Genomic DNA, 25,390 nt, shown 5'->3' with positions numbered 1-25,390 from the left:
CCCCTGCCCAGAGGCTCAGATTAGCCAATCACAGTGATGTCTGACAGCCGCCGCACCCTCGGGCTAGAGGTGGGCTTAAAAATGACTGACAGGCTGTAAGAATGCTGCAAGTTGCATGGCATCTAGTCAACCTCGGGCGTGCAGAGCAGCAGAGGATGACAGTTGACTGAGGTGACAGACAGACAGTCAGGCAGTGACACACAGACCTGTCATACAACCTTCTGTCAAGGGCACCGGGGTCTTTTGTTGACATTGTTTACCAGTCACGACTGTCATGATCCCGGGAGAATAAGGCAATATACTAATGACTGTCCAACCTTGTTTTTTTCTGTGTTTATCACCATCATCTCGCTGTACCTCGCTGTTCTACGAGGCACCGAACACCCCAGACGTTAAATTCAGTTCCCTTCCAACAAAGCATGCACGTACACCTACAAAGGGGTAAAAGTTCCTGGTAGAAGGTGTACAGTGTGTTACGTTGCCTCAAAAAGTTTCCCATGTGTCCTGACCTTTAGGAATGCACCTAGCTGTTCCAAATAAAGATGCCAGCGAGGCTACATACTGTACCTCATTATACAGCCAGGCCTCAGCCAGTCTATTACATTGCACGGTAATACAAGCCATAGGCAGGGCACATGGGCCGGACGCTGGAGAGGCCTTTCTCAGCAGATTATTTTGGGCTCACTACTGTGTCATTACTCGGCCTCCCGCTCTGTATTTAGGCCTGTTGATTGTAGGGCTGAGATTGGGCAGGGCTGAGGTGGGCTCTGCCTCTGTTGAGTTGAGGGCTTTGACATTGGCTTGGCCGTTTTTGATGTGTTTTTGTGGTGAAAGCCGGCCGTGTGCCATTTGCTGTGCAACCACCCTCCTTCCCAGTAACACACTCCTCCTTTCACTCTTTCTGGGATTTTCTCATTCTCATCTCTCTCCTCTGTTCCTTTGAAAACAGCCCTAGGAGAAGTTCTGCTCCCTGGTTTACCATTACAGTATGTCTTATCTCGGCCTTAGCTGTGGAAGAGTTCGTATCTGTGGTATCTTCTGAAGGGGGGGGGCGTCCTATATATGTGTGTGTGTGTCTGTGTGTGTATGTGTGTGTGTGTGTGTGTGTGTGTGTGCGTGCGTGTATTCAAGAGAGAGAGAGAGCTTGGGGCGCGTGCCCGTGCGCTCTCTCTCTCCTTCCCTATAATCAGCGTCCGACGGGAGGGGGCGGAGCCGAGGCGCAGCGACTGTAACGCGATAGCTGCTCAGCTCAAAAGCGGGATCACTCACACACACACGCCACGCACACCTCACAGTCGCTTACACAGGGCACACGCCGGTGTCGGAGCGGAGCGCAGGCTGTACGGAGCCGCCACCAGCCAGAGAGACGCAGGAGAGAGGAGCGGTGCCGCGGGAGGTGGCGTGACTTGACCGGTATTTTTTGGGAGCAAGAGCGCAGCACTTCTTATTTATTGCTCTGTGACTTTTGCGCCGCATTTAAAAACGCAGCTTCTGACACTCGGACTGGGGCTTCCAGGGCTTTGAGAGCTGTTACCGGAGACTTCAGCTTGCTGGGCGAACCAACCCTCGTGTGCGCAAAATACGCGAGGACGCAGAGACGGGGACACAGGGACCGGGAGCCCCTCGCTCGGAACTTGTCGCTCCCTGAAGCCGCTGTCCAGACTCTCCGGAGCACAGATATCGCCCGAAGCCCCCCCCCAGCCGTGGAGCACACGCAGGAGTTTTGTTCACTATTTTTTGGATCAGGTCTTAGTGGTATCGCTCCACTGAATGGACAGACGTAAAGGCAAAGGGTTGCTCAAACAAAAATCTCTAAATAGCTTCAGTGACATGTAGTTGCCACAAAGTTTTCTCCTCCAATGGTTTAATAAACGCCGTGGGATTATTCCTGAAATTGTTCCGTTTTGACCGCTGCCAGCGATTTCTGCTCCTGAAGAAGTGTGGGGTGTTTTTTTTGTTTTTTGTTTTGTTTTTTGGAGGAACAGCAGATTTTATATCATTCGCGTTGGAAACATTAGAAACTTAAAGCTCTCCACGAGTTTCTGAATCCTCCAAGATGGATTTCGTGCCATCGTTGATTGGATTTTTAATGGCAGTGTGTCACCTGGCGTTGAGAGTCAGGGGAGAAGAGGGTGAGTTTTAGTTACTTCTCTGATATTGACCCATGCACGGTCTGTCTCAACCAAAACCCCATACAAGGGAGAGCTTATAAGATTGAGAATCACAGAAGCCTGAATGCAGTCTAAACATTACATTCAGTTTTAATCTGCTGGAACTATACATGAGTTATTTTCGATTTCTAAAGCAAATTTTCAAGAACTCCTCGTCATATGTTTCAGATTCTCTCAACACACATGAGAAAACCATTGTGTGATAACAAGATCCATGTGTCTCTTGGTATCTTAGATGTTTTTTCCTCTAAATATGGTAAATATGGGAGACAGTGAGGAAGGCAAATGTTATAATATATTTTATTATATATATGTAAATATAGGCCTAATGTGTTGAAAATCATAGGAACGATGGTGACTTTTTTAATTTGAATTCAATCCATTTTAATTCAGCCTTATGTCATTCTAGTTGTTACACATTTAAAACTAAAGAACTTAGATGCTTTCATCAGTTATTTAGGAGATCGGAAACCGGTCTCTGTCCCGGCCAGTCCGGGTCCAAGACACAGCTTTCCGTCGGCTCATTGTACTGTGAATGAGCTGATTATATGCACGAAGCTTTCGAAAATTCAAACACATTGTTTACCCCGAGTTGCCCGTTGTTTTCCTTTGATTTAATTATTCATCAGGGGAAATAAACAAACCCGTGCTGATTAAAATTCGATTCCACACCAAGGATGGAAACAGGTTTTAGGCGTAGGCTGGGCTATAACCTGCTATTTTACAAATTCGCCGGTGTCCGAGAAACCGTGCGTAAAAGCAGCACTGTCATTGCAGGATTTGACTGGTAGGACTGTAATCACCACCGTTATAATCATCATCTTCCTCAGCCACCGCCAGACTCTCCGTCATTATCTCCCCGCGCTCCTCGGGGCTGTCTTGGCAGGGCGAAGGCAGGGCTGCTGGTAGCCGAGCGCCGGCGGCTCCGGGCGGCGGCGCACCGTCACCTCCTTGCGCTCTCAGCAATCTACTAACAATAAGCAGGGAGATCGTGGAGCAGGACGAGCCAAAGCATCGCAGCCCTGTGGCTGGTATGGGCTCAGAGCCTTGCTCTAAGGCACTCACGCAGGGTTCAGTCTTGCTGTAAAGCACGGAAACGACACACAGGCACTTGAGTCCCCGTTTGATTTACTACAGAGAGAGCAAAGCTCGGCGCCCACATATATTTAGAAGCTTAATTAAATGTGGATTTGACGCTAGGCACCGCAGTGTTCCGCCCGGTCACCTGCACAGAAGCGACCGAATGATCATCACAACTTGTCGATCATCCACTGTGAGTGGTGTCGCAAGAAAATGTGCAGGGTGTGGACAGTTTTGAGGGTGTCGGCGGCAGACGGGTGTATGCAGGGGCTCGCCGTGCAGAGAAGTGACGCCACTGGCGGGATGACACATGGCCTCTCGCGCACTCGTCCCCGGGAGACACCTACTCCAGCGTTCTTGTTTTTACGGCGGTTTGGCTCCGGGTGTCACGGTCCAAGATTTCCTGAGAGCGTGCGCTTTTCGCCGCCTGTCGCCACGTGGGGATGTGCGCGAAGGGAACTGTGACAGTGATAAATATAACTGCTGCTGTTTTGTGTGTCTGAGAAATAGATTCTAAATTTTGTACTATTAGTGTAGTAGTTTACGTTTGGCTTGGGCGCTGTAGGTCCTAAACGAAACCCAGTTTGGGCTCTGAATGCGTGTGTGTGTGTGTGTGTGTGTGTGTGTGTGTGTGTGTTTTACTGGTTGCCTGTGTACCCGTTGATCAGACACAGATGTGGGCCTCTTGGCAAGCCATCAGGCAAGCAAGAAGCTAGATCCCCCCTCTCTCTCTATCTCTCTCTCTCTTCTCTCTCTCTCTCTCTCTCTCCCTATCCCTGCCTAGACACTGCACCGCATATTCCTGCCTCCATGCTCCCCTCAAGAGCCACATTACACGCAGATGCCAGAGGAAAGAAAGACTGGAAGAGAACAGAAGGGAGACAGAACAGGGAGAGGAAGAGGGTGCAGCAGAGAGAGAGAGAGAGAGAGAGAGAGAGAGATGTGAGGAGACAGAAAGACAATGACTGCAGAGGAGAATGGAAAGCAGATGCAATTTTACTCAAGGCACATAAAAGTGAAAGGAAAAGTGAGCATGGCATCCACAAGGCCATGACGCAAAGAAACAGATGTGAACAAGGGAGAGGAAGACTTGGGGGAGATACTGGAGTCCGGGTGTGGATTGTGCATCAGACGGAGTGTGAGAGGAAAGGGCAACATCAAAGCGTGCAGGGGTCACAGAGTTAAAATGGCACTGGATGGTGAAGGAACAGATCGCATTAAGGGTTTATGAAGTGACACTGTCGTCTGGGGTGACACAGCTAAAGTTGGGTAAAATCACTGCCGCAGCTCTACAGGGAGGTTGAGATTGGAAGAAGTGAAGTGTATCTACCATATGAAAAAAACAGACACGCTGTTACAAAATGATGCTCTCATGAAAGTTAAGCACATTGGAGTCACATTAAAGGATTTTCCTTTCCAAAGGGTTCCTGCTTTTGATGATAGGCTCCATCTGAGTTTTAGCAACTTGATGCATTTCCAGTAGCAAAAGGTTTCCCTGAAAATATAATGTTTTGGAACAAACTGATGCGTGCCCCGGGTATCTCAGCCAGAAACCTCCATAAATATAAAAATTCTACATGGTCTCAAGACAAATGTTCCGTGAAAGATGTTCAGTGCTTGGACTTTTCCGGTTATGGTCTGCCTTGCTCCACTGGTGACACCCTCATGCGGAATAGAAAAGGTCCCTTTTCCGGTCTCGAGAACTCTTTACTGCACTTGTTACATCGGAAGCAGAGAGATTTCCATTCCACTTGTACTGTAATCACAATAGTTTGACTCAGTGACATGTACATTAATTACTCCTTACCACAAGCATTAATATTCAGGCCATTAAGCAGCTCATTTGCATGTTTATTGAGTGGGTGGCTGTGCATCCTCTCCACCTATGGTATCAACTTCTTCCAGAGTTGGATTTCTATTCGTTTAATAATTTCTTTTCCAAACTTTAGCTCCTGAGTGAACAGACTTTCTAATTTTATCGCATTTGTTGGTCTTTTTTGCCCTCCCCTATTTATTTTTTTTCCACTTATGCCTTTGCCTTTTCTCTCCCCCTCTCCTCTACAACCTGCCCTTCAATTCTTTGCATTTCTCTGTGTTTTAATCTGCCCCAGCCTCAGAGGTATCTGCTTCGAAAAACAAGGTCGCCTATTAGCATTCATAGCCAAAGACAAACTGAGCGGCCCGTTCAATACCAGTCAGGTATGAGAGTCACAGGCTCAAGCAAAGCCCTGGAACAGCCAGCCGCACTTGGGGTGAAATTAAAAACAAGACCCCCATAAATAAAACAGAGCTGGGTCTTTCGCTCTGCCGCATTAGCTGCACAGGGGGGTCTTAACTGGTGCTCAGGGACGGGCTTAGATGAGAGCTGGAAGGGGTTGGCATTGTCAAGAGGAAAAGCATTTGAAATTTACTGTAATTCACAAGCGGGGTTAAAGAGGAGAGGATACAAGAGGAAATGGTCAAGGGTGTGAATTTAAAAAAAGAAACAGCTTTTGAAAGAACTACAATTCACTCAGGAAGCGTTTTTTTTTTTTTTTAGCAGTCAGTTCCACTAAAAGGTAACATTCTGTAAGATAGGGGGGTAGACAGTGGCAACAAATCACCAAGACTCCTGCAGCAAGGCTCAATTCTTCACAGCGCTCCCTTGCTGATTTAGGCTCTGCTATTTCCACTCTTTAGACAGGGAAATCTTTTGTGAAAAGTGCTTCGGCGGTGCAGGTTTGACGGTGCCGCACGGAGACAAAAGAGTGCACCAGGGGAGGAGGAGGCGTGATACTGTAGTCAGGTAGTGTTTAGGATTAGACCCACACCATTACCCCCTGTAGGCACCAGCAACCATCTGTTTAGGCGATTGATCCATTGAACCATTGATCGCGATGGCCAGCATTGTGCATTTAGCTGATTAGCATGGGGCACTTATCCTGTTAGTGAGGGAGAAGAAGAAAGGGAGAAAGAAAAGGAGACATAGAGAGAGGAAAAGAGGATTTTTGGGATATTATCTGCCTTTGATGTGGCTTTTGTTAGTTCTTTAAAAAATCCCTGCCTTAAACACATTTAACACTGTTTAACAAAAAGGTGTTGTCTGTGTATGTTGCATTCCTCGGCTGATTGTTGGTTGTCTTTTGCATTTTGTCTGTTACATTTTGTTAATTGTGGTTGATAACTGGCTGCAGAATATGTTGAATCCATCTCAAACACCAGTGCGTGTAATTATGTCAGTCTCTCTGAGTCAAAGGACTTCTTGTCACTCGTGATACAGGGGAAATTCACTATAGAATATCCAGGAAATGTACATATACTCATTTCTTCATCTACAGTGGCCAAAACGAGACATTGTGTGCTGTGAGTAATGTTTGACACTTCTACACTTGTAGCCCATAAGGAAGGCTTTAGTCACCATTTGTTTCCCCTGACTGTTTCCGCTGACTTTTCAGCTTCAGATTCATTTCCTCATTAAACTATCTCTAAATGGTGTTTTCTTACTTTCTAGCCGCCGTAGTTTAGATAAGAGAAGAAAGGGGTTGATAAAAATGTTGATATCTAGGTTGCATTCAGTTCCGGTGCTTGGTGGACTTTCTTTTCCCCATTTTCGCTTCGGAGTTTGCAAAATTTCTTCAAAAAATTCTATAAAGTCCTCAGCTACTTTTTTGAATAAATAATTATTGTAATAATAATTGAATCTACATTATTTTTTTTTAAAAAAAAGATGCACATCATTCAAAGATAAGAAACTAAAGCACAGTGCTCTTTGTAGTAAAGATCCATATATATAATATTTATCATGGAGTATGAAGTCTGGCATTAGTGTACCAGTAATACTGCAACGAACTTAGCATTTAGAATTATTTTACATATTAGACTAACATTATTTTTGAAAATATCATTCCAGATGTTTTCAGTTTTATCTCAGTGGTTTATTTTATGAATTTATTTTTTACTGAAACCAAACCTGCACCCTTGCTCACAAGTGATTGCAACAGGTATGGGAAGTAACAAAATCACTCCCAGGAAGCTTAGAAACCAGTATATTAATTATATTAATGCTAAGGCTGTTGTTCTGCCTCAGCATTAAGGTCTTAAAGTACAGGGAAATGAAAGTGACTCCCTTTTCTTCACCCTTCCTCCTCATCCGCTCCCTCTCCCTGGGTCCAGTCTAGTGTGGTTTGGGTGAGATTAAAAGCAGTCGCAGAGACAACCCCTGCTCTTGACTGAATGGATGAGTGCTGCCCATTCTCCCCTCTCATTCCCTCAGTCTGGGCGATAGCACTTTTTAATTAAGGAGGGGGGGGGGGTGTGTGTGTGTGTGTGTGTGTGTGTGTGTGTGTGTGTGTGTGTGTTGGGGGGGGGGGCACTAGGAATGATGGAGGGATTTATCAGCGCCTTTCCTCACACTCGCAGCTTATCCCAGAGCATGACGCCATATTTCCCCGATAAGGCGACTAATAGAAATGAGAGCGCGGGCATGCACACACACACACATACACACCACAGAATGTGAGCTAAGACATGCAGACATATGCACATTTTCTCAGATAATGAAGATAAAGGTACTCACAGCGGGTACAAAGATGTCTCCGGGCTTGGCTTGATCTGGAGTGACTAGAGAATGTGCACACAGACACACACGCAGAGAGTGATTTTATTTAACCTTCATTTCATTGAGACAAAAACAAATGGCGTGGCTGCATGTAGAGGCATTCACACATTTATAGTATTCCTGCTGCATTTTCAGTTTCAACCACACAATACTCAAAATAATAATGAAAAGAAAACTTATGCAAATATACTCTTACTCTTATATACAGTGTATACACACACACACACACACACACACACACACACACACACACACACACACACACAGTAGTGACATTGTTGTCATGTAATAGGTTTTTGGTCTCTCCGTGGTAGGAACATATGTGGCACTTCTGTGTGTGTGTGTGTGTGTGTGCTTGTGTGTAGACAGATGGGCTCCTCTAGTAGAAGAGACAGTGTAATTCATGAAGCTCACAGGCAGCTTCTGAGTGCTTCCCCTGTGTTACTCATCCAGCACCGCGAGTTCTGCTCTAAACAAAAACCTTCTGCTTGACAGTGAAACGTACATACAATCACACACACACACGTTCATATATGCACGTCTTGTAACTAATTGCTATGGATATCCAAGCAATTAGGAAAAAATACACACATCTGTCACCATAAGCAAAAAATCATCTAATTTAGTACAGATGTATTGCTGCTGCATCACCATCATTTTTTTTCCTCTGCGGCAGCAAACAAACACTCCTACAGACACACACACACACACACACTGACTGACAGAGGTTTCCCAATAGGGTCAATGTCTACAGGGAGCTGCTGGATAGCAGGCATGTCTTAATGAGGCTCGTCAGGCTCTCTACGCATCACACACGCACACACATCTATATGGTCCCTTCTCTCCATCTCCTCTCTCACTCACGGCATCTTTCTCTCGGCCGCTGTATTTCTCCTTTCTCATCACCTTCTGTTGCCTCCCTCCCTCTCTCCACCTGTCACTCATCCTCCCTCTTCCTTGCTCGTCCCACCTACGTCCTGGCACCTGCCCATCGTACATCAACCCTACCCACCGCCTTCACCCTCCTCCTCTTTCGATCAATCTTCCCCCTTCTTCCTCAATCCATCTTTTTTCCATCGCCTTGCTGTCTCTCCCCCTTTTCAATCCACCCTTCCTCATCTCCTCTTCTTCTCTGCTTCTTCTCGCTTTCATCCTCTCTCCCTTCCTCTGCTTCCCCTCTTGCATTTTCCTTCCCACTGTAATCCTTTCCCCCCCTTCCCTTCCCGCTCCTTCTCTCCTCTCCCTTCCACCCCTCCTCTTCATCCTCATTGGAGGCCACTGAATGGGCAGCTCAGGGAAAAAGTGTAGAGGCTGCAGGTTTCTCCCCAAACGGCTTAATCTGCCGAGGCTCTGATAGCCTCCTGCGCACCATTCCCTCCATAGACGTCCCAACAATGACTGTCTGTCTGCACAGCCACAGCAGTTAAAGAGATGTCTGTGTTTGTGTGTGTGGCTTTCTGTGTGTCTCTGTCATTCTTTGCCATCCCCGCTATCTTTTTGGAATTTTTCAGTTAGCTTTTTTTTCCACCTCCGTCAGCCCTTGTGATTGACAGGTCCTCTGTATGTATTTAGATGTGTGTGTGCGTGGGTGGCTGTTTGAACATGGAGCAGCGGCAGTGTGTGTGCGTGCGTGCGTGCGTGCATAAATGAGTGGGTGTGTGTTTAAGCCTGCATCCCTGTACATGTGAGCATCTTCAGGTGTGCACATGTACCTGAACTTGTGTCTGTGTTGTATATTAGTGATACTTGTGTGTGTAAGTGTGTATTCCTGTGGGCAACAAGAGTCGTACACTCGCATGAAATCACCGGCAGCTGTGTGTGCCCGGTGCGTGAACGTGGGCGTAGCTCCTCTCCAGTAACAAAGTAAGGAAGCCATCGCAGCTCTATCAAATGTCAGAGAATCTTAAGTGTGTCTTTTAAGCACAATAGGCGGTGGAAATGTCAACACTTGAAGGGTCTATTACACTTTAAGCCTTTGGTGCTGTTTTTTTTTCTTTTTCTTTTTTTCCGCTTCGTTTATTGACGCTTTCACAGAAATTCGAAAGAAAACAGGCAAGAATATCAACCCATTTCTGTCAGGAATAGAATCAACTCAGTTGCTGAGTGGTTAAACCTACCATTTGGTAGTACATTGTTAATGACACTATACCATAAGCTTTAGTTTGTTGCCTGATATAGCACCGTTTTCCTTCCTCTGCATGGTGTTTTTCCTTATGTGGCCAACGCAAGCCAGCCACAATATTAGGAAAACATTTGGCCCTCTTCGAGTTCAATATCACAGTGTTCATTACATTTAGAGATCCCACTGGGGCATCAGCCACCACACACACACACTCACATACGTGTACAGTGTTAGGTGGAAACTAAACTACCCCCTCACTGTTGTCATGGAGAACAAATTTAGCCTTTTTTCCTCTCCATAAAGAATAATAATGCCTGCAAATCAATTGCAGTGCAAAAGTAATAAAATAACCATTGTGCACACGGCTGCGTGTGATACCCCATTGGTGTGTGTGTGCTCATGAATACCCGTATACATGTTCCTTTTGTATGTGCATGTGAGTTTATGTGTTTAGCGTGTTTATGGGAGATAACGCTAAGCGCTGGAGTTGCCATAGCTGTCAGGGCGTAAGCAGAGAATAAGGCTTTTGTTGCCACAGTAGCTTCTCATTACAGAGTCGGGGTGACCCCCAGAACCCCACTAGACAGGCCGTCTGTGTGTCACTTCCTGTCTAAGCCTTTCGAGCAATGCCATTGGCAGGCTATTGTTCCTGGGAGAGCGTGATAGGATCAGGGAATGTGTCCTAATGTTTGCAGATTGGCTTGGCAGAGCAACAATTACACTAGGAGAACGCTCCCAACGGGGAACTAGAGAGATAAGAGCCTGGGTGTGGAGGAGGGTGAAAGAGGCTATGTGTGTTTCTGTGTGTGTGTGTGTGTGTGTGTGTGTGTGTGTGTGTGTGTGTGCGTGCGTGCGTGCGTGCGTGCATAAATGAGTGGGTGTGTGTTTAAGCCTGCATCCCTGTACATGTGAGCATCTTCAGGTGTGCACATGTACCTGAACTTGTGTCTGTGTTGTATATTAGTGATACTTGTGTGTGTAAGTGTGTATTCCTGTGGGCAACAAGAGTCGTGCACTCGCATGAAATCACCGGCAGCTGTGTGTGCCCGGTGCGTGAACGTGGGCGTAGCTCCTCTCCAGTAACAAAGTAAGGAAGCCATCGCAGCTCTATCAAATGTCAGAGAATCTTAAGTGTGTCTTTTAAGCACAATAGGCGGTGGAAATGTCAACACTTGAAGGGTCTATTACACTTTAAGCCTTTGGTGCTGTTTTTTTTTTTCTTTTTCTTTTTTTCCGCTTCGTTTATTGACGCTTTCACAGAAATTCGAAAGAAAACAGGCAAGAATATCAACCCATTTCTGTCAGGAATAGAATCAACTCAGTTGCTGAGTGGTTAAACCTACCATTTGGTAGTACATTGTTAATGACACTATACCATAAGCTTTAGTTTGTTGCCTGATATAGCACCGTTTTCCTTCCTCTGCATGGTGTTTTCCTTATGTGGCCAACGCAAGCCAGCCGCAATATTAGGAAAACATTTGGCCCTCTTCGAGTTCAATATCACAGTGTTCATTACATTTAGAGATCCCACTGGGGCATCAGCCACCACACACACACACACTCACATACGTGTACAGTGTTAGGTGGAAACTAAACTACCCCCTCACTGTTGTCATGGAGAACAAATTTAGCCTTTTTTCCTCTCCATAAAGAATAATAATGCCTGCAAATCAATTGCAGTGCAAAAGTAATAAAATAACCATTGTGCACACGGCTGTGCGTGTGATACCCCATTGGGTGTGTGTGTGCTCATGCGGAATACCCGTATACATGTTCCTTTTGTATGTGCATGTGAGTTTATGTGTTTAGCGTGTTTATGGGAGATAACGCTAAGCGCTGGAGTTGCCATAGCTGTCAGGGCGTAAGCAGAGAATAAGGCTTTTGTTGCCACAGTAGCTTCTCATTACAGAGTCGGGGTGACCCCCAGAACCCCACTAGACAGGCCGTCTGTGTGTCACTTCCTGTCTAAGCCTTTCGAGCAATGCCATTGGCAGGCTATTGTTCCTGGGAGAGCGTGATAGGATCAGGGAATGTGTCCTAATGTTTGCAGATTGGCTTGGCAGAGCAACAATTACACTAGGAGAACGCTCCCAACGGGGAACTAGAGAGATAAGAGCCTGGGTGTGGAGGAGGGTGAAAGAGGCTATGTGTGTTTCTGTGTGTGTGTGTGTGTGTGTGTGTGTGTGTGTGTGTGTGTGTGCGCTGGCTAAATGCGGCAGTGATGATCTTTTATTGTTTTAATAGCTTACCCATGTGGTCACACTCGCATTGAGAATCCACAATGGAGAAGTTTTCCCATTTTCCTCCTAAATGACGGCCTAAATTGCTTTCTTTGTTTTACTGTTCATTTGTTGCTCATCACGTCTTCATACAGAGAAACAAGGTAAATGAAGGAGCGTCCTCTTAGTCACTGTTCTAGGGAGTGTACCATTCACTGGGGATTTATATGGTTTGACTCTGGCCTGCCATGCAAGTAACAGATGTAGAAATGCATCACAACTATTTTTAAAATAAGAAATGTACTCAATTCAATGAATTGCTCCTGTGTTTTGACTATTTTACAATCAATAACTGTTACCTGTCACCCTTCTGTCTCTCTCCCTCTGTCTCCATCGCAACGGCAGAGTGCGGAGGAGTCTACGATGCCAGCGCGGCGGGTTACATAACTTCCCCTGGGTATCCTCTGGAGTACCCACCTCACCAGAACTGTCATTGGATCATCACGGCGCCGGAGCCCTCGCAGCGCATCGTCCTCAACTTCAACCCACACTTTGAGATCGAGAGGCTGGACTGCAAGTAAGACGGGGAGGGGTGCAAATAGGAGAATGCTGACTTTTTAAAGAGGGGGGAGATGGAGTCACGTCTTAATAGTGAAGTCTGTAAACAATTCTTTTCTATCAGAGCAAAATTGCTTTGACCAATAAGACTTAATGGTGTACTATTATTCCGGCTGAATGATGATATGTGTTGACATATGGATAAGTATGCTGCTGAAGAATTTTATCTAAAATAAGTAATTTCCTGTTGAAGCACACACAGATTTTTACATACTGTTATAATTCACTGCCAGTGGTTTGGCTTGATCCCAAGTTGTGGAGACATTTTCCACATTTTGACCGCAGCAGGTCAATCGAAAAGGAAATTTTAATTGTAGATACAAGCTCTCTGCGGAACACAGACCATTAAGTAGAATATGGTTCTCTTTTTTGTGAAATAATTATTTCTTAAGAGAATGGCAAGCACATAAGCTCTTTTCAGCACCGTCCTTTTTCACATTCACAACATTATACACATTGTGTCCTGGATGCAGCCCAGTACAACCACAGACTTTTAGTGTTGGCCTTTGAAGGGCTTCTCCGGAGCACTTACTGGGTTAAATTCCTTGCTCAAGGGCACATGAGTGGCACATAACCTCAGCAGTTCAGAGAGCAGAGAATGTTGCTCATTTCAGTTTCCAAATCCCAAGTTTATGGTCTCACTTGCACAAGGGTGAATAGGGACGAGCAAAGCGTGTTACAGTGAAGACTGAATGGAAAGAATGATTCAGATGGCTCAAGGATTTGTCCATGTGTTCCTTCTGGTTCAGCTGATGATGTAGGACAAAAAAAATACTGTGTTTGCCGGAATATATTTTAGTTTTATTCTGCATGGAACCAGATGATGGAATGTTTTTTACACATTGAAGGAAAGGATATTGATTTGTACACCACAATCCAAAAGTTTAGACAAATGTTGATAATCATTTTTCAAGTGTTTGTGTTTAACAACACTATCTGACATTATCAGGACTATCCAGTTGTAAACACCCTTCATCTGATAATCAAATGCCAGGCTATATTTGAAAACCTGTATGTCTGACTTTGGGCACGGAGGGCAGCTAGCACGGGGTCTAAAGACGGACCAGATAGGATGAAAGAAAACAATCATGATTGAGATTGAAGTTTGTGGGGTGGAAAGGTAGAGAGAAAGAAAAAAACAGGGAAGGGAAAGAGAAGAAGAAGAAAAGAATGAGGCCCAGCTGTCTGGATATGACTGCATTGGTTAGTTTCCTTTCGCTGAGACATGAATAATCTAAATCATATGGTTTTATATTGTCTTTGACCTCAGATGAAGAAGTCACGGTCTCCACTGTTTAATCTAGTTTTATACAACTAACTCAGGGGAATGTTGAACAATTTATCCATATGAGACTCTGTTTGTCTTTTTGGTCGGTTTAAAGTGAGCACAGATGAGATTTATCAGCGCAGTCTCTGCAATTACTGCCATTTATTTCTCCTTTCCTTGCTCCAGCCCTCCCCGCTCTCTGAAGAATTAATAATGTTAGATGGGTGTTTTCGTATTATTCACTGACAAAGCACTTTGTCTGGCCAGGAGAAAAGTGTAACTTTCATGAGGACATCAATGATCGCTTTGGTAAAAAGGTTTTGTAATGATTGTCGGTTCTATTTACACCATTTGTGTCATGTTGCAGTGAACTAGAAATGTTATTTTGATGTTTTAGCTTTGTGTCTCCAGATTTATGTCACTTTTTTTTCCAAGGGCAAAATGTTGCATAATTCTCTCCTTTGCAATATGTGTCTCAGTAACAACGCTTTAACACCAGCATCACCGTGTCAACACTGTGGCACACTGGACTTACCCTGCTGTAGTGGCAGAGGGAGAAATGGCTCAGCTGTTGATAAGCAGTGTGTCAAGCAGTTTCTCACAGCCCAAGGCGTGCAGGGCAGGAGGAGGCCGAGGGAGGAGGAAGAGAAAACTGAAATGCCTCGTCTTTTCTCTTCTCCACAGAGGGTTTTATTGGATGTTTTTTTTTTTTTTTTTTTACGCTCGCCTGGAGGTACCAAGGCCTTGGCCTGCCCTCTAACACACACACACACACACACACACATACTCCCACTCAATCTCCCTTCATCCTGTGTGTGCGCGTGAGTGTGCGTGTGAGCGCGCACGTGCGTGTGTGTGAATGCGTGTGAGAGAGAAAGAGAGTCAGTGAGCGTGGGTGGGAAAAAGGCATCTACATGTGAGTAACTCTACCACCATCTAGGTGAGTGTTAGTTTGTAAGACTAGCCGCTCCACTCCCCTCTTCCCTCCATCCATCTCTCCACCCAGCCTCTGACTGATAACCCCCAATTTAAAGGCCCATTGGAGACGTATGGGATCACACCAACATTTATTTATGCATAACATCTAAAACTAATGTGTTTGCTCTTCTGTGTTTAATGGAGGAAGCGTTTCCCTTTGGGGCGCAGAAATAGCAGCAGAAATAAGTGGAAGAAGCCAAAGTACGGCTCGATATTCCTGCTCTCTCCGTCCTGTGTTATGCTTTACCCGAATTGATCCAAGCCCTGTAGTGCTGTTACGGGTTGCTTCCTTTTTTTTTTTTTTTGCCTGTATGATTAGGCACGGCAGTGTGAGTGAGTGAGCAGAGAGTAGATTTTTGCATGTTTTCACGGTCCTCCGCGAGGTGGAAGGCGAGGGGAGCCGGAGGGGTGCAGAAGTGGAGGGCTCACCATCTCGGTCAGGGTTGGAAATCTGCGTGACAGCTGGGATTAAAGAGACGGCAGCAGAGAAAACCAGAGCGATGTGTTACCTGAAAGACGCAGCGCTATGTGGTCTGGACTGCTGATCATAGAAACAAACCAAGAAAAAAAAATATAGATGATACAATGGTCAAAAAGATTATAAATGGACATGTGTTTTCAGTGGATACGCTTGGAGACACATGCGCATACACACTTAAACATGCAACCTGTCGGTGTAAGAGTGCTCATCAGCCATGATATCCTCCCTTGGGCTTTTTAGGCCCCTATAAAACTGAAAAAAGCGCTTGGTCGGCCCAGGCAAGGAGTCTGAACTCCAGCTAATATCCTTGGCCAGCTGGTGATTTTTTCCCTCAGTGGGTTCAAACAGTCAGTACTTGGACAATGTAACGTAGCCAAACTGCGGCTCTACTGCAGCAATCAAATCCGCAGCCTTATGCAGGCGCTCCATTTCTGAGGTGGCACTTTAATTCGGGATTTCATTTCAGGGGGAGTCCGGCTGTGTGCCAAATAGCTCTTACCTCCAGGCTGCCAGCCGATTGATGTGAACTAAATGTAATAAAGGCTAGATGAAATATCAGGTCCATATCTCTAATGCAGTCTGCCATCACCAAGCCCCAGGATTCTACCTAGTGATATACCAGGAGCTGATGAGGGGTGAGAGAGAGAGAGAGGGAGAGGAATGAGTTGGGGACGATTCTCCCTCCCTCACTCCAGTTTTGTTTTTCTCCAGCTCTTTCTTTCGTTTCACCTTCCTCCCTCTCTCTCTCTTGATCTATCTCTTTCCCCCCTTTGTTTTTTTTTTTAATTCTCCCTCTCTTCTAGCCAGAGGAGGAAGTGTTTTATTTTTGACACACTTGAGTTAAACATTGAAACAGGCAGACTCACGTTTAGACAGCACACACACACACACACACAGGTGCACGCACGCCATAAAACTGTAGTCATTCAGGAAGATCCATTTCCCTCACCTTTGTGGGTTTTATTTTCTCACTTTTATTTGGTTATTTGTTATTGAATGCAGCCTGAGGTGGGAAGATTTGATGATATAACTTTATACCTTTACACACACATGCAGAGAACCGCAAAACGCTGTGAGTCCCCTTGGCCTGTGAGTCCCCTATCACAGTGAGGGGTGTCACCAGCACGTAGCAACAACTTTCCTGTGTTTGCATGAGTGTATGTGTATGATACCACCTTCTTACCAATACCCAAAGGGGTATCAGAGAGGTGTGGGATCAATGTCTGTATTCCGCTTGTAATTGGAAATCGATAGATGATCAGCAGCGGCCGGAGGGAGAGACAGAAGGAGATGAAGAGGAGGAGGAGGGTGACGGGTAAGGATGAAAGAAGAGACAGATCAGTTGGTAGAGGTCATTACTAAAGGGAGTTGTTCAGGTTCTGATCTGTCAATATCTCCCACTTTAGGCGAAGATCGTGGTCATCAGCATCCAGCGGTCTTGACTATTACAACTGCCAGCGCTATAATGATGATATAATAAGTAAAGGCACGGTTAAATGTAAAAACCAGCGTTAGCAACATTTTCAAAGGCTTTCTGTGACGGTTGCTCTTGTCCGCCACAGAGACATTCAGATAAGAGCAATGCATCTAAGCTTTATGATTAATTTAGCTTCATGCAGCAGTGTTGTCCCAGTCCTCTCTCTATGTCAGGTTTTCCAGCCCACAAACATGTAAGCAAAGTGGACTGGAGGATCTCAGTTCTCAGCTGGAACAAACACGAGGCGTTGAATTGCAACACAGTTGGAGGAAAATCTCCATCACAAATATATATTGATAGATGTCAGTTAAAATGCATCCAGCAGGGGAAGCAGCGTCACAGCTTCAGCTCAGACGGCAGTTATGGTCTGATGTTTCGGATCAATGCCGCACTGAAAGGGCTTGGGCTTAGCCCAGACTGCCTGTGGTCAGGTGTTTGGCCCCAGTCATCTGCGAGTACGCATCTGTGATGGATGGCAGATGAGGAAGATGAGTGCTATTTGTTTTTGGGCTAGATTGAAGATGGCAGGTTCTGTGGATCTGCAGGGATTTTGCTAGCAGCATCTAGTTAATATTTCAGAGGCACTTATAGTTTATTAGAGTCCCCTTCGAGGGCGGCAGGAGTGGGTGGTAGTGTGTATCTATGTAGATGTGTGAGTATCTGGATTTGTGTCTACTGTAAACCCTGCCTTACTTAATTTCATCAAGAGAGAGAGAGAAGAAAGAAGCGATAGTGGGTTCTTAATTTTTTTACCGGATCAGGAACTTGTGGGTTTCTGTGCTGTGAACAGTGGCAAATGGGGAAAAAAGCACAATGGAACAGAGAGGAAAATCATTTCAACTGAAGGCCTCAAGTGTCTGAGTACAGCCAAGTTTGGCTTCCTGATATTCGAGAACAGCTGTTGCTCTTTTATCGGCATAAACAAAACAAATCAGACGATCATGACGCACCCACAGCAAATTATGTTAATCTTTTGTGTAATTTCGATGCTCCCAACAAATGCTTTATGCATTTATGTAGGCATTTAGATGAAACTAAATGAAACAAAATATATCCCAAGCTAGTTCTAACACAGAAGGGTAGTCAAATTACAACACTTTTGCTGATTTCAAAAAAGAAGATACCACCAGGTATTTGTATAAATATGACTATTACTGATCCCTACAGTAAGATGAGCAAACTGACTGGTGTTTATAGCAGGGGGAGTGACCACTAGTGGAGCTATAAAAGGCTAGTTAAGAGAGCTATAAGTATGCATATGCTGTATACAGTGTATACCACTGCAGTTATGTTTCTCTGTGGTGAGGCGCCAATGCCTGCAGGAAATGTCCCTGGTTGGCAACAAACAGCAAAGGTGTGAAAGGCAATTAGTTGTTTTGTGGAGGGGCGGAGTGATGTATGAGAGCAGAGGAAGAGAGGACATGTCTGGACTGGTGCAGAATTACTGGCCCTGAAGGGTTTTTAGTTTCCTTAACCCCTCTCCCTCTGTCTCAGCTATTCTCTACGGGGGAAATGGGGGGGTGGGGGTGAAACTGGTGTCCCATAATGGCTCCCTAAACACAGGGCCGGTCATGCAGACCCAGACAGACTGCCAGACAGACAGAAAGCTGGGAATGGGGAATGGGTGGTGTCAGACATAGGCGGGGTTTGGATCAAAACAACTCCTAATGGAATTATGATCTGGATGGGGGGCTACGTGTATGCTTGAATGTGTGTGTGAGTGGTATGTGACGCAAATGTGTGTCTTCATGGGTGCGGGTTTGTGTGTGTGTGTTCGTGTGTGTGTGTGTGTGTGTGTGTGTGTGTGCGTGTGTGTGTGTGTGTGTGTGTGCATGTACAAAATATTTATGTGTGTGTGTGTGCCATGTCCTGGAATGCGCTCAAGTGTGTGTTTGAGAGAGGCAGACAGTAGGCGCTCACACGTCAGGCCCTCATGCATGTATTCATCAGAGCCTGGGGAGAGGCTGAGCGAACAGGTCAATAATCACATCTGAGGAACACTCACTCACTGACGCTAATCCATGACAGGAGAGAGCAAGACAGAAAGAGGGAGAGAGAGAGAAAGAAGGATAGAGACCCACTCCAAAATCAATTAAAACCTAATTAGGCTCTCAGCTCTTTCGCGGGCCTTTTATCCTTGGTGTTGGCGATACAGCGCCGAAGTGTGTACGGGCACGCCGGTGTTTGTCTGTATCTGCCTGTGCTTGTGTCTACGTGTCTGTCTATCTGCGTGCGTGTTTGTTGGCAAATGTTTGAGTGTGTGTTTTCCCTAAGCATGTGTCAGTTACAGTGCTAAGCAGGCGTACTTAGGGATAGCCGTGGCTCTTACAGGCTCACCGTGGGAGCTTGCCGCTAAAGCCTTTACGATCGCCTCTGTAATACAGGATTACAACCAAGACATGCATAAGAGAATTGGACAACGGCTCCTTTACTTACTAGCACAAGTGCTCCTCCGGCCCACTTTTACACAGAATTGCTTCAGCCCCGACCATCACTTACTTTAATGCAAGGATGTGCAGGGATACTGAAACCTGTGAATGAATCCTCACCGTATACATATACTTATTTCATTTTGATAACGCACACTCTCTTTAGAGGAGAATGACATCTACTTTTGAATAATTCACATACGTTGGTTCTTGCTGGTGCACAGAAATAATGTGTATCGGTAAAAGAGCACTCCAGCAATAAACACAGGCTTTCCCCTTAATAATTGTGATCCCATAAGCCATGCTGAGATTACTAAAGGGATGTCACTTGAGTAATTTTCTCAGATTTGACAAAACCTCCTCCAGCTCCGCAGAAAACACATACAGTATACAACAGTTGGTGTAGTATGTGAATTAAAATGACTAGTGAACTGATCTTGATGTGTAAAATTGATGGAGCACTCCTCTTTAAGTTTAGAAATTCATTTAAAATAGAAAAATGACACTGTTGGCCACCAACAATGTGGAAAATTCAAGTGTAGTACATTTTCAACATGGTATGTAGACATCCATAACTGGAGTCAGCATCAGTTTGTAATATCAGGACTTAAATATCTTTATGAAGCCAAATCAGAACGGTTTCCAAAATTGCTTCTTCCCACACATTGTCATTCGTCAGATGCTTACGCAGCGCAGACAATGTTGTGGTGATGTTACAAACTCATTGCAGCATTTTCACACTTCGATCCTCATCTTTACATGTGCCATTCTGACCCAAATTAATGCGGTCGGGATTATCCCTCCATCATCAGTCTTTCCCTGAATGCTCTGTAAGGGAATCAATACATTGCAGTAATGACATAGCCAAAAAATGAGGTTTAGTGACTCTACTTAATCCAGGTTTTTATTCTAAGCTGCAGTAAGAAAGCAGTTTTCGTGCTTAGACGCCACAGAGAAATGCAGCTTAGTGCTGATTTGTACCTCTCAGTTTTAGTGAATACTTTTGATTTTGGGGAAATAGTGAGAAAAACATTTTCTGTTTAGAACATTAGCAAGATGCTATGTTTAAAAGTGGCTCAAAACCCGGAGACGTCTGTGATGCCTTTTCCGTCACAAAGAGCTCATCACAGTAATTATTGGGACAACAGCGCCCCTTTTGTTTTTTGATGGCTTCGTCATATGAACTAATAGAGACAAGTGTGTGTGTGTGTGTGTAAATGTTTTTAGGGTGTTCTCAATGTAGCTGCAAGGCTCCTGCAGCGATGCAGTTAGTTACACAGGGTATCATCACAACATGGACAGTTGCTAGCAATATAACGAGAAAGAGAAACAGGGATGAATGTTTGTGTAACTTACTTAAAACAGCACTTAAGAGCTGAGATAGTAACAAAGAAAAATTATGGAGATTTCCACAACCTCCAACATTATCACAACTCAAAATTATTACCTTACAACCTGGTGGTTCGCTCTCAGCTCCCAAGCATGCACTGCTCCCTTTTAATCATATCAACAAATCTATGGTATCATGTATTGGAGGTAATGCACGGAAAGACTGTGTTTTACAGCAAGTGACGGTTTTCATTGTACTCACCGGTCTGAGGCCGAAATGTATTGTCAAGTAAATGGAGGTTGTCGAACTTTCTCTGTAAGCAGCATTCAGAGTACCAGACGGCATTGCCACACATGCATAGCAATTTAAGTGTAACAAAGTGCGTAAAAGCCATTTAAAGATACTGATGCAAGGGTACTTTTACTTTGAAATAAAACAGTTATTCATTACGCAAACAACAAAGAACCTAGTGTACTCATCATGGCTCTTGCTGGACCTCACCGGGGTGTTTAGTCCCACTTAATCTCATTCTCTCTGTCCGTTGTCCCTGATGACATTTCTCAAGTGTGGAAGATGAATTGTAACAAATTTGACGCAAACATACATACAAAAGACGTGCAAATTTGGAAAAACTTGAGAACTGATTGGTCCTGATGTTGGAGACCCCACCCATCTGGTGTCCCACAAGGACTAAATCAGCAGTTAAGTTTGTTGCCTCTCACTGTGACTCCTTGCCGCTGCATGTGTCTAATAATGTTAGAGGAACGACACACGGTGCTATAAGCTAATTCTGGATCAGCCAGGTGGGCTCTCTCTCTCTTTGTCTTTCTCTCTCACAGACACACACATACATGCACATAAAAACACACACACACACTCACTGACCTGACAGTTAAGTATTTGCTTTTATAATTCAGGGTCAGTTGGATAGTCAAAGGTCATAATGAGCTGAGAGCTCAAGCATGTGGAAGCGAAAAAGCGAGGTGCCATCACATTTATTTATCCTAATATCTCTCTCTAACCCCCACCTCACCCCTTATGCAGCTAATGTCCTCACCTTTCCTCTCTCCCAGCCCTCATCTCTTGATTTTTTCATGAGCTTCTCCGTCTATTTTTACACGTCTTATTAATTAATCCATCCAGCTGTCTATTTGCCTGCATTGTCACCCTGAGATTGCAGTCATTTGCTCAAGTATGTTCAGTTTGAAACACAGCCCCCCCTCCATTTTCTTTCCTGCGATCAAAGATTCAGTGATTTGGGGATTGCTCACCCCAGTCTGATGTAAATAAAACATCTGAGTTTCTTGTCCCAAGCAAAAGTGTAGTTGCAAGAGCTAAATTTATTGATATTGAATGCTGCTGAAGGGAAACAGCAGAAGTAAGGTGGAGATGCTTTGACTGAGAGCCAAGTCTGTGGCAGATATATTTATTCGTATCTTAATGTTGTGTTGTGTTCCTAAATTCTTTGCTTGGACACTGTGCATTCTTTCCTGAGGCTGAACTCTGATGGTAAATAGGTCCACACCTGTCTGGTGTTTATTAGCCCTGCTTGTTGCTTAATCCTATAACTATTTATCTATGTTTATCTACCCGCCCCCACTCTGTTTTTATCCCTTTACTGCACTTAATCCCTTCCCGCTGCATTAAGCTTGATATAAACCAAATGGTAAGTTCGTTTTCTGAAGGATGTTTGCGGGAAAACGTTTTAATGCAACAGGAAATAATCTCCATCTTTGTCATTTCTCCGTTTTGTTTTTTGTTTTTTGTGGATCAGGTATGACTTCATCGAGATCCGCGATGGGACTTCAGACACTGCTGACGTTCTGGGTCGACACTGCAGCAACATCGCCCCAGCGCCAATCATCTCATCTGGCCCCTCCCTCCAGATCCGATTCGTCTCTGACTACGCCCACCAGGGGGCAGGCTTCTCTCTGCGTTACGAGATCTTCAAAACAGGTGAGGAAACGGTATTGTTAGTATGGAAGTAAGTTCAGCATGATTGCACTATGATTTATAGTGTAAACTTATTACAGTTCTAAAAGTATTTAGCTTTAAATCCATTGTGCGAAAATCTTCCAACTGAATGACCATGACTGAATTTGAAGTGACATTTACTTAATACAATAGAGTGATCTATTTATATTTTCTCTGCATTAACAGTCCAGAAACAGTTTAAGATGAACTGCCGTTTTTGGTAAAATGTTTAAACAATTTTAAAAAAAATAAGATTTAAAGCTAAATATTAGGTTTTGACGGAAATGCGTACGTTAGATATTCAGCAGAGAAGAGTGTAAAGAGCGTTTGAAAGAAATCTGAGACCTCTGTGGAAAACCTGAACCAAATATAGGGTTCAGCTGCTTACTTAAGTTAATGATTTTGTCTTTGTGCCATGTAAATGTCCCAAAACCTGTGCTTGTTTACCCCAACACTCTCACAACAATTTACATTAGCAGAGGCAACCGGTCATGTAACCAAACTTAAACAGAGAGGGAAGAAAGACTACTAAACTACTTTCGAGCTGCCTGGAAGCATGTTAGGAATGCTTGCTTAATTGGAGCTGGATCCACTTCGTCTGGGGGGATGAGGAGGGCTGGGAGTGAGAGGTGGTGGTGGGATGATGGAGAGAGCTCCAATGCAACTTGGCTCTGGACTTAAAGTTCAAGGTTTATAGGTAGAGGCGGAGGCGAGGAGATTGATGGGGATAAGTGTGTGCCGAAATGGAATTTTCTCAAGGTTGGCAAAGTGCATGAGGTGAGGTGCGCTTTGCAGCTGAGGTGGCAGTGGAAGTATATTTGTTTTGGGTGTGTGTGTGTGTGTGTGTGTGTGTGTGTGTGTGTGTGTGTGTGTGTGTGTGTGTGTGTGTGTGTGTGTGTGTGTGTGTGTGTGAGTGTGCGTGAGTGTTTGCGCAACAGGAGAGGTGAAATGGTCAGGTGGCCTTGAGGCAACTAAAAGATTTATGTTCAATTGAGTTACCAGCTGATTGTCTTTGCTGCATTTTCAACATTTTAGGAAGCTATTCAGCAAACCAACATACATTTATATTCGCATTTTTTGGTTTCAAAATGCATCTTGATCTATCTTAAGAGTATTTCAACTGAACCCCACTGAAGAAAGGGAAAGGTCAGGATTTGTGGAGCGCAAAGAAAGAATGCATTGAGTTATCACCTCCTACCTTTGAACAATATCTCTGGGTTTGTGTCAAAGGAATGTGACCCAGATTTGACGCTCCATTACCAAGGCCACCAATTCGAACCCCAACAGTGTAGTGCTGTGGATTGCATCTGTCTCACACATACACACGCATATGCGGATGGATTTGAAGACTGGTGGATGGAGGATGCGGTTGCCATGGCTTTAACAAGATCCTGGTATGAATTCAGGGGGTACAAGAGATTGTGTCACTGTGTGAGCACATGTAGGTGTCTCCTCGCTGCGTGTGTGGGTGGTTCCACTCAGCTTGCTGTGTGAGATTCTGTCTGTCTGTATGTATGTGGAGGCGGAATGATACATGCACATGTGTGTGTGTGTGTGTGTGTGTTGGAGAGAGAGGTAGAGAGAGGTAGAGAGACAGATAAATAGAGACAGTCACGGTGGGGGAATGATTAGGGTGAAAGGAGACCGACAAAGGAGGAGTGAGTCAGTGAGTGAAATGTATTCAGGATGTGTGATTGAGGCCGTGCGTTAATTACGGTGTTTCCGTTGCCTGCGCGCTCTCTCATCATAGCTGTTTGTACCGTGACAGGCCTGGGCCTTGGGTTTCCACTAAAGCTTAAAACTTCTGATGGGAACGCAGAAATCCCAGCTGAGATGTATTTATTTACCATGGGGAAGTAATTGCACCACCATTACTTTTACCCCTGTTAGTGGACTTTAGTTACATTTTTGTGTACTTGTAATTTCTGCTTTGGAAGACAAGAATATTACTTTTACTGAGGTTTGTTTCAATTCAACTGTATTGTGCTACTTTCAAAGCTGTAAAAGTGTGAAGGGTAATCCTAGATTGCAGTTGAGTAGAATATTTTTGGTACAGTGTCTGTACAGTGTGGGGGGGTAGTATATGAGTGGGTGTGTGTTTATGGGTGCGTATGTGTTTTTAAAGGGTGCGTCCAAGCAGAGATAGAAATCACAGCACGCTACTGGGACGTCTGTGTGTGTGTGTGTGTGTGTGTGTGTGTGTGTGTGTGTGTGTGTGTGTGTGTGTGTGTGTGTGTGTGTGTGTGTGTGTGTGTGTGTGTGTGTGTGTGTGTGTGTGTGTGTGTGTGTGTGTTCAGCTTCCTTCCCATCTTAAACAGACAGTAAAACTTACAGCTCAGGCTGACCCCACCACACTGTGTCTAGAAGTCAGACAGTGTGTGTCTGGTTTTGGGCTGTGTGTGTGTGTGTGTGAGAGAGAGAGAGAGAGAGAGACAGAGACAGAGAGAGAGAGCCATATCTTGACCTGTTTTCCGTACAATGAACTAATGATACTGGGGCTTGTTTTTGTTTTGTTCATGCAACCCTGTTACATAAGCAGTGACTGTAACAACTCTAGGGGGTTTTGAACTGGACAAGCAATATGTTTGGGTCAGTGTGTGTGTGTGTGTGTGTGTGTGTGTGTGTGTGTGTGTGTGTGTGTGTGTGT

At 44.7% G+C, this 25,390-nt stretch overlaps 1 protein-coding gene across 4 annotated transcripts in view; it reads left to right on the top strand.

Annotated features, from left to right (window-relative positions):
• Positions 1-1,289: 1,289 nt before the first annotated feature.
• The window catches only part of nrp2a (neuropilin 2a), a 63,356-nt gene continuing 39,255 nt past the window's right edge, over positions 1,290-25,390 (top strand). For all 4 annotated transcript variants that reach the window (XM_040142037.1, XM_040142039.1, XM_040142038.1 and 1 more), the window contains exons 1-3: positions 1,290-2,132; positions 12,595-12,766; positions 22,544-22,725. In XM_040142037.1, the coding sequence (XP_039997971.1) occupies positions 2,057-2,132; positions 12,595-12,766; positions 22,544-22,725 (430 nt within the window). In that variant the 5' untranslated portion in view covers positions 1,290-2,056. The remainder of the gene's footprint in view (positions 2,133-12,594; positions 12,767-22,543; positions 22,726-25,390) is intronic.

The sequence above is a fragment of the Xiphias gladius genome, chromosome 13 (genome assembly GCF_016859285.1).
Source record: "Xiphias gladius isolate SHS-SW01 ecotype Sanya breed wild chromosome 13, ASM1685928v1, whole genome shotgun sequence".
NCBI classification, from domain to species: domain Eukaryota; kingdom Metazoa; phylum Chordata; class Actinopteri; order Istiophoriformes; family Xiphiidae; genus Xiphias; species Xiphias gladius.
The sequence above is the reverse complement of the archived record's forward strand: the minus strand, read 5'-3'. Positions and strand labels throughout refer to the sequence as shown.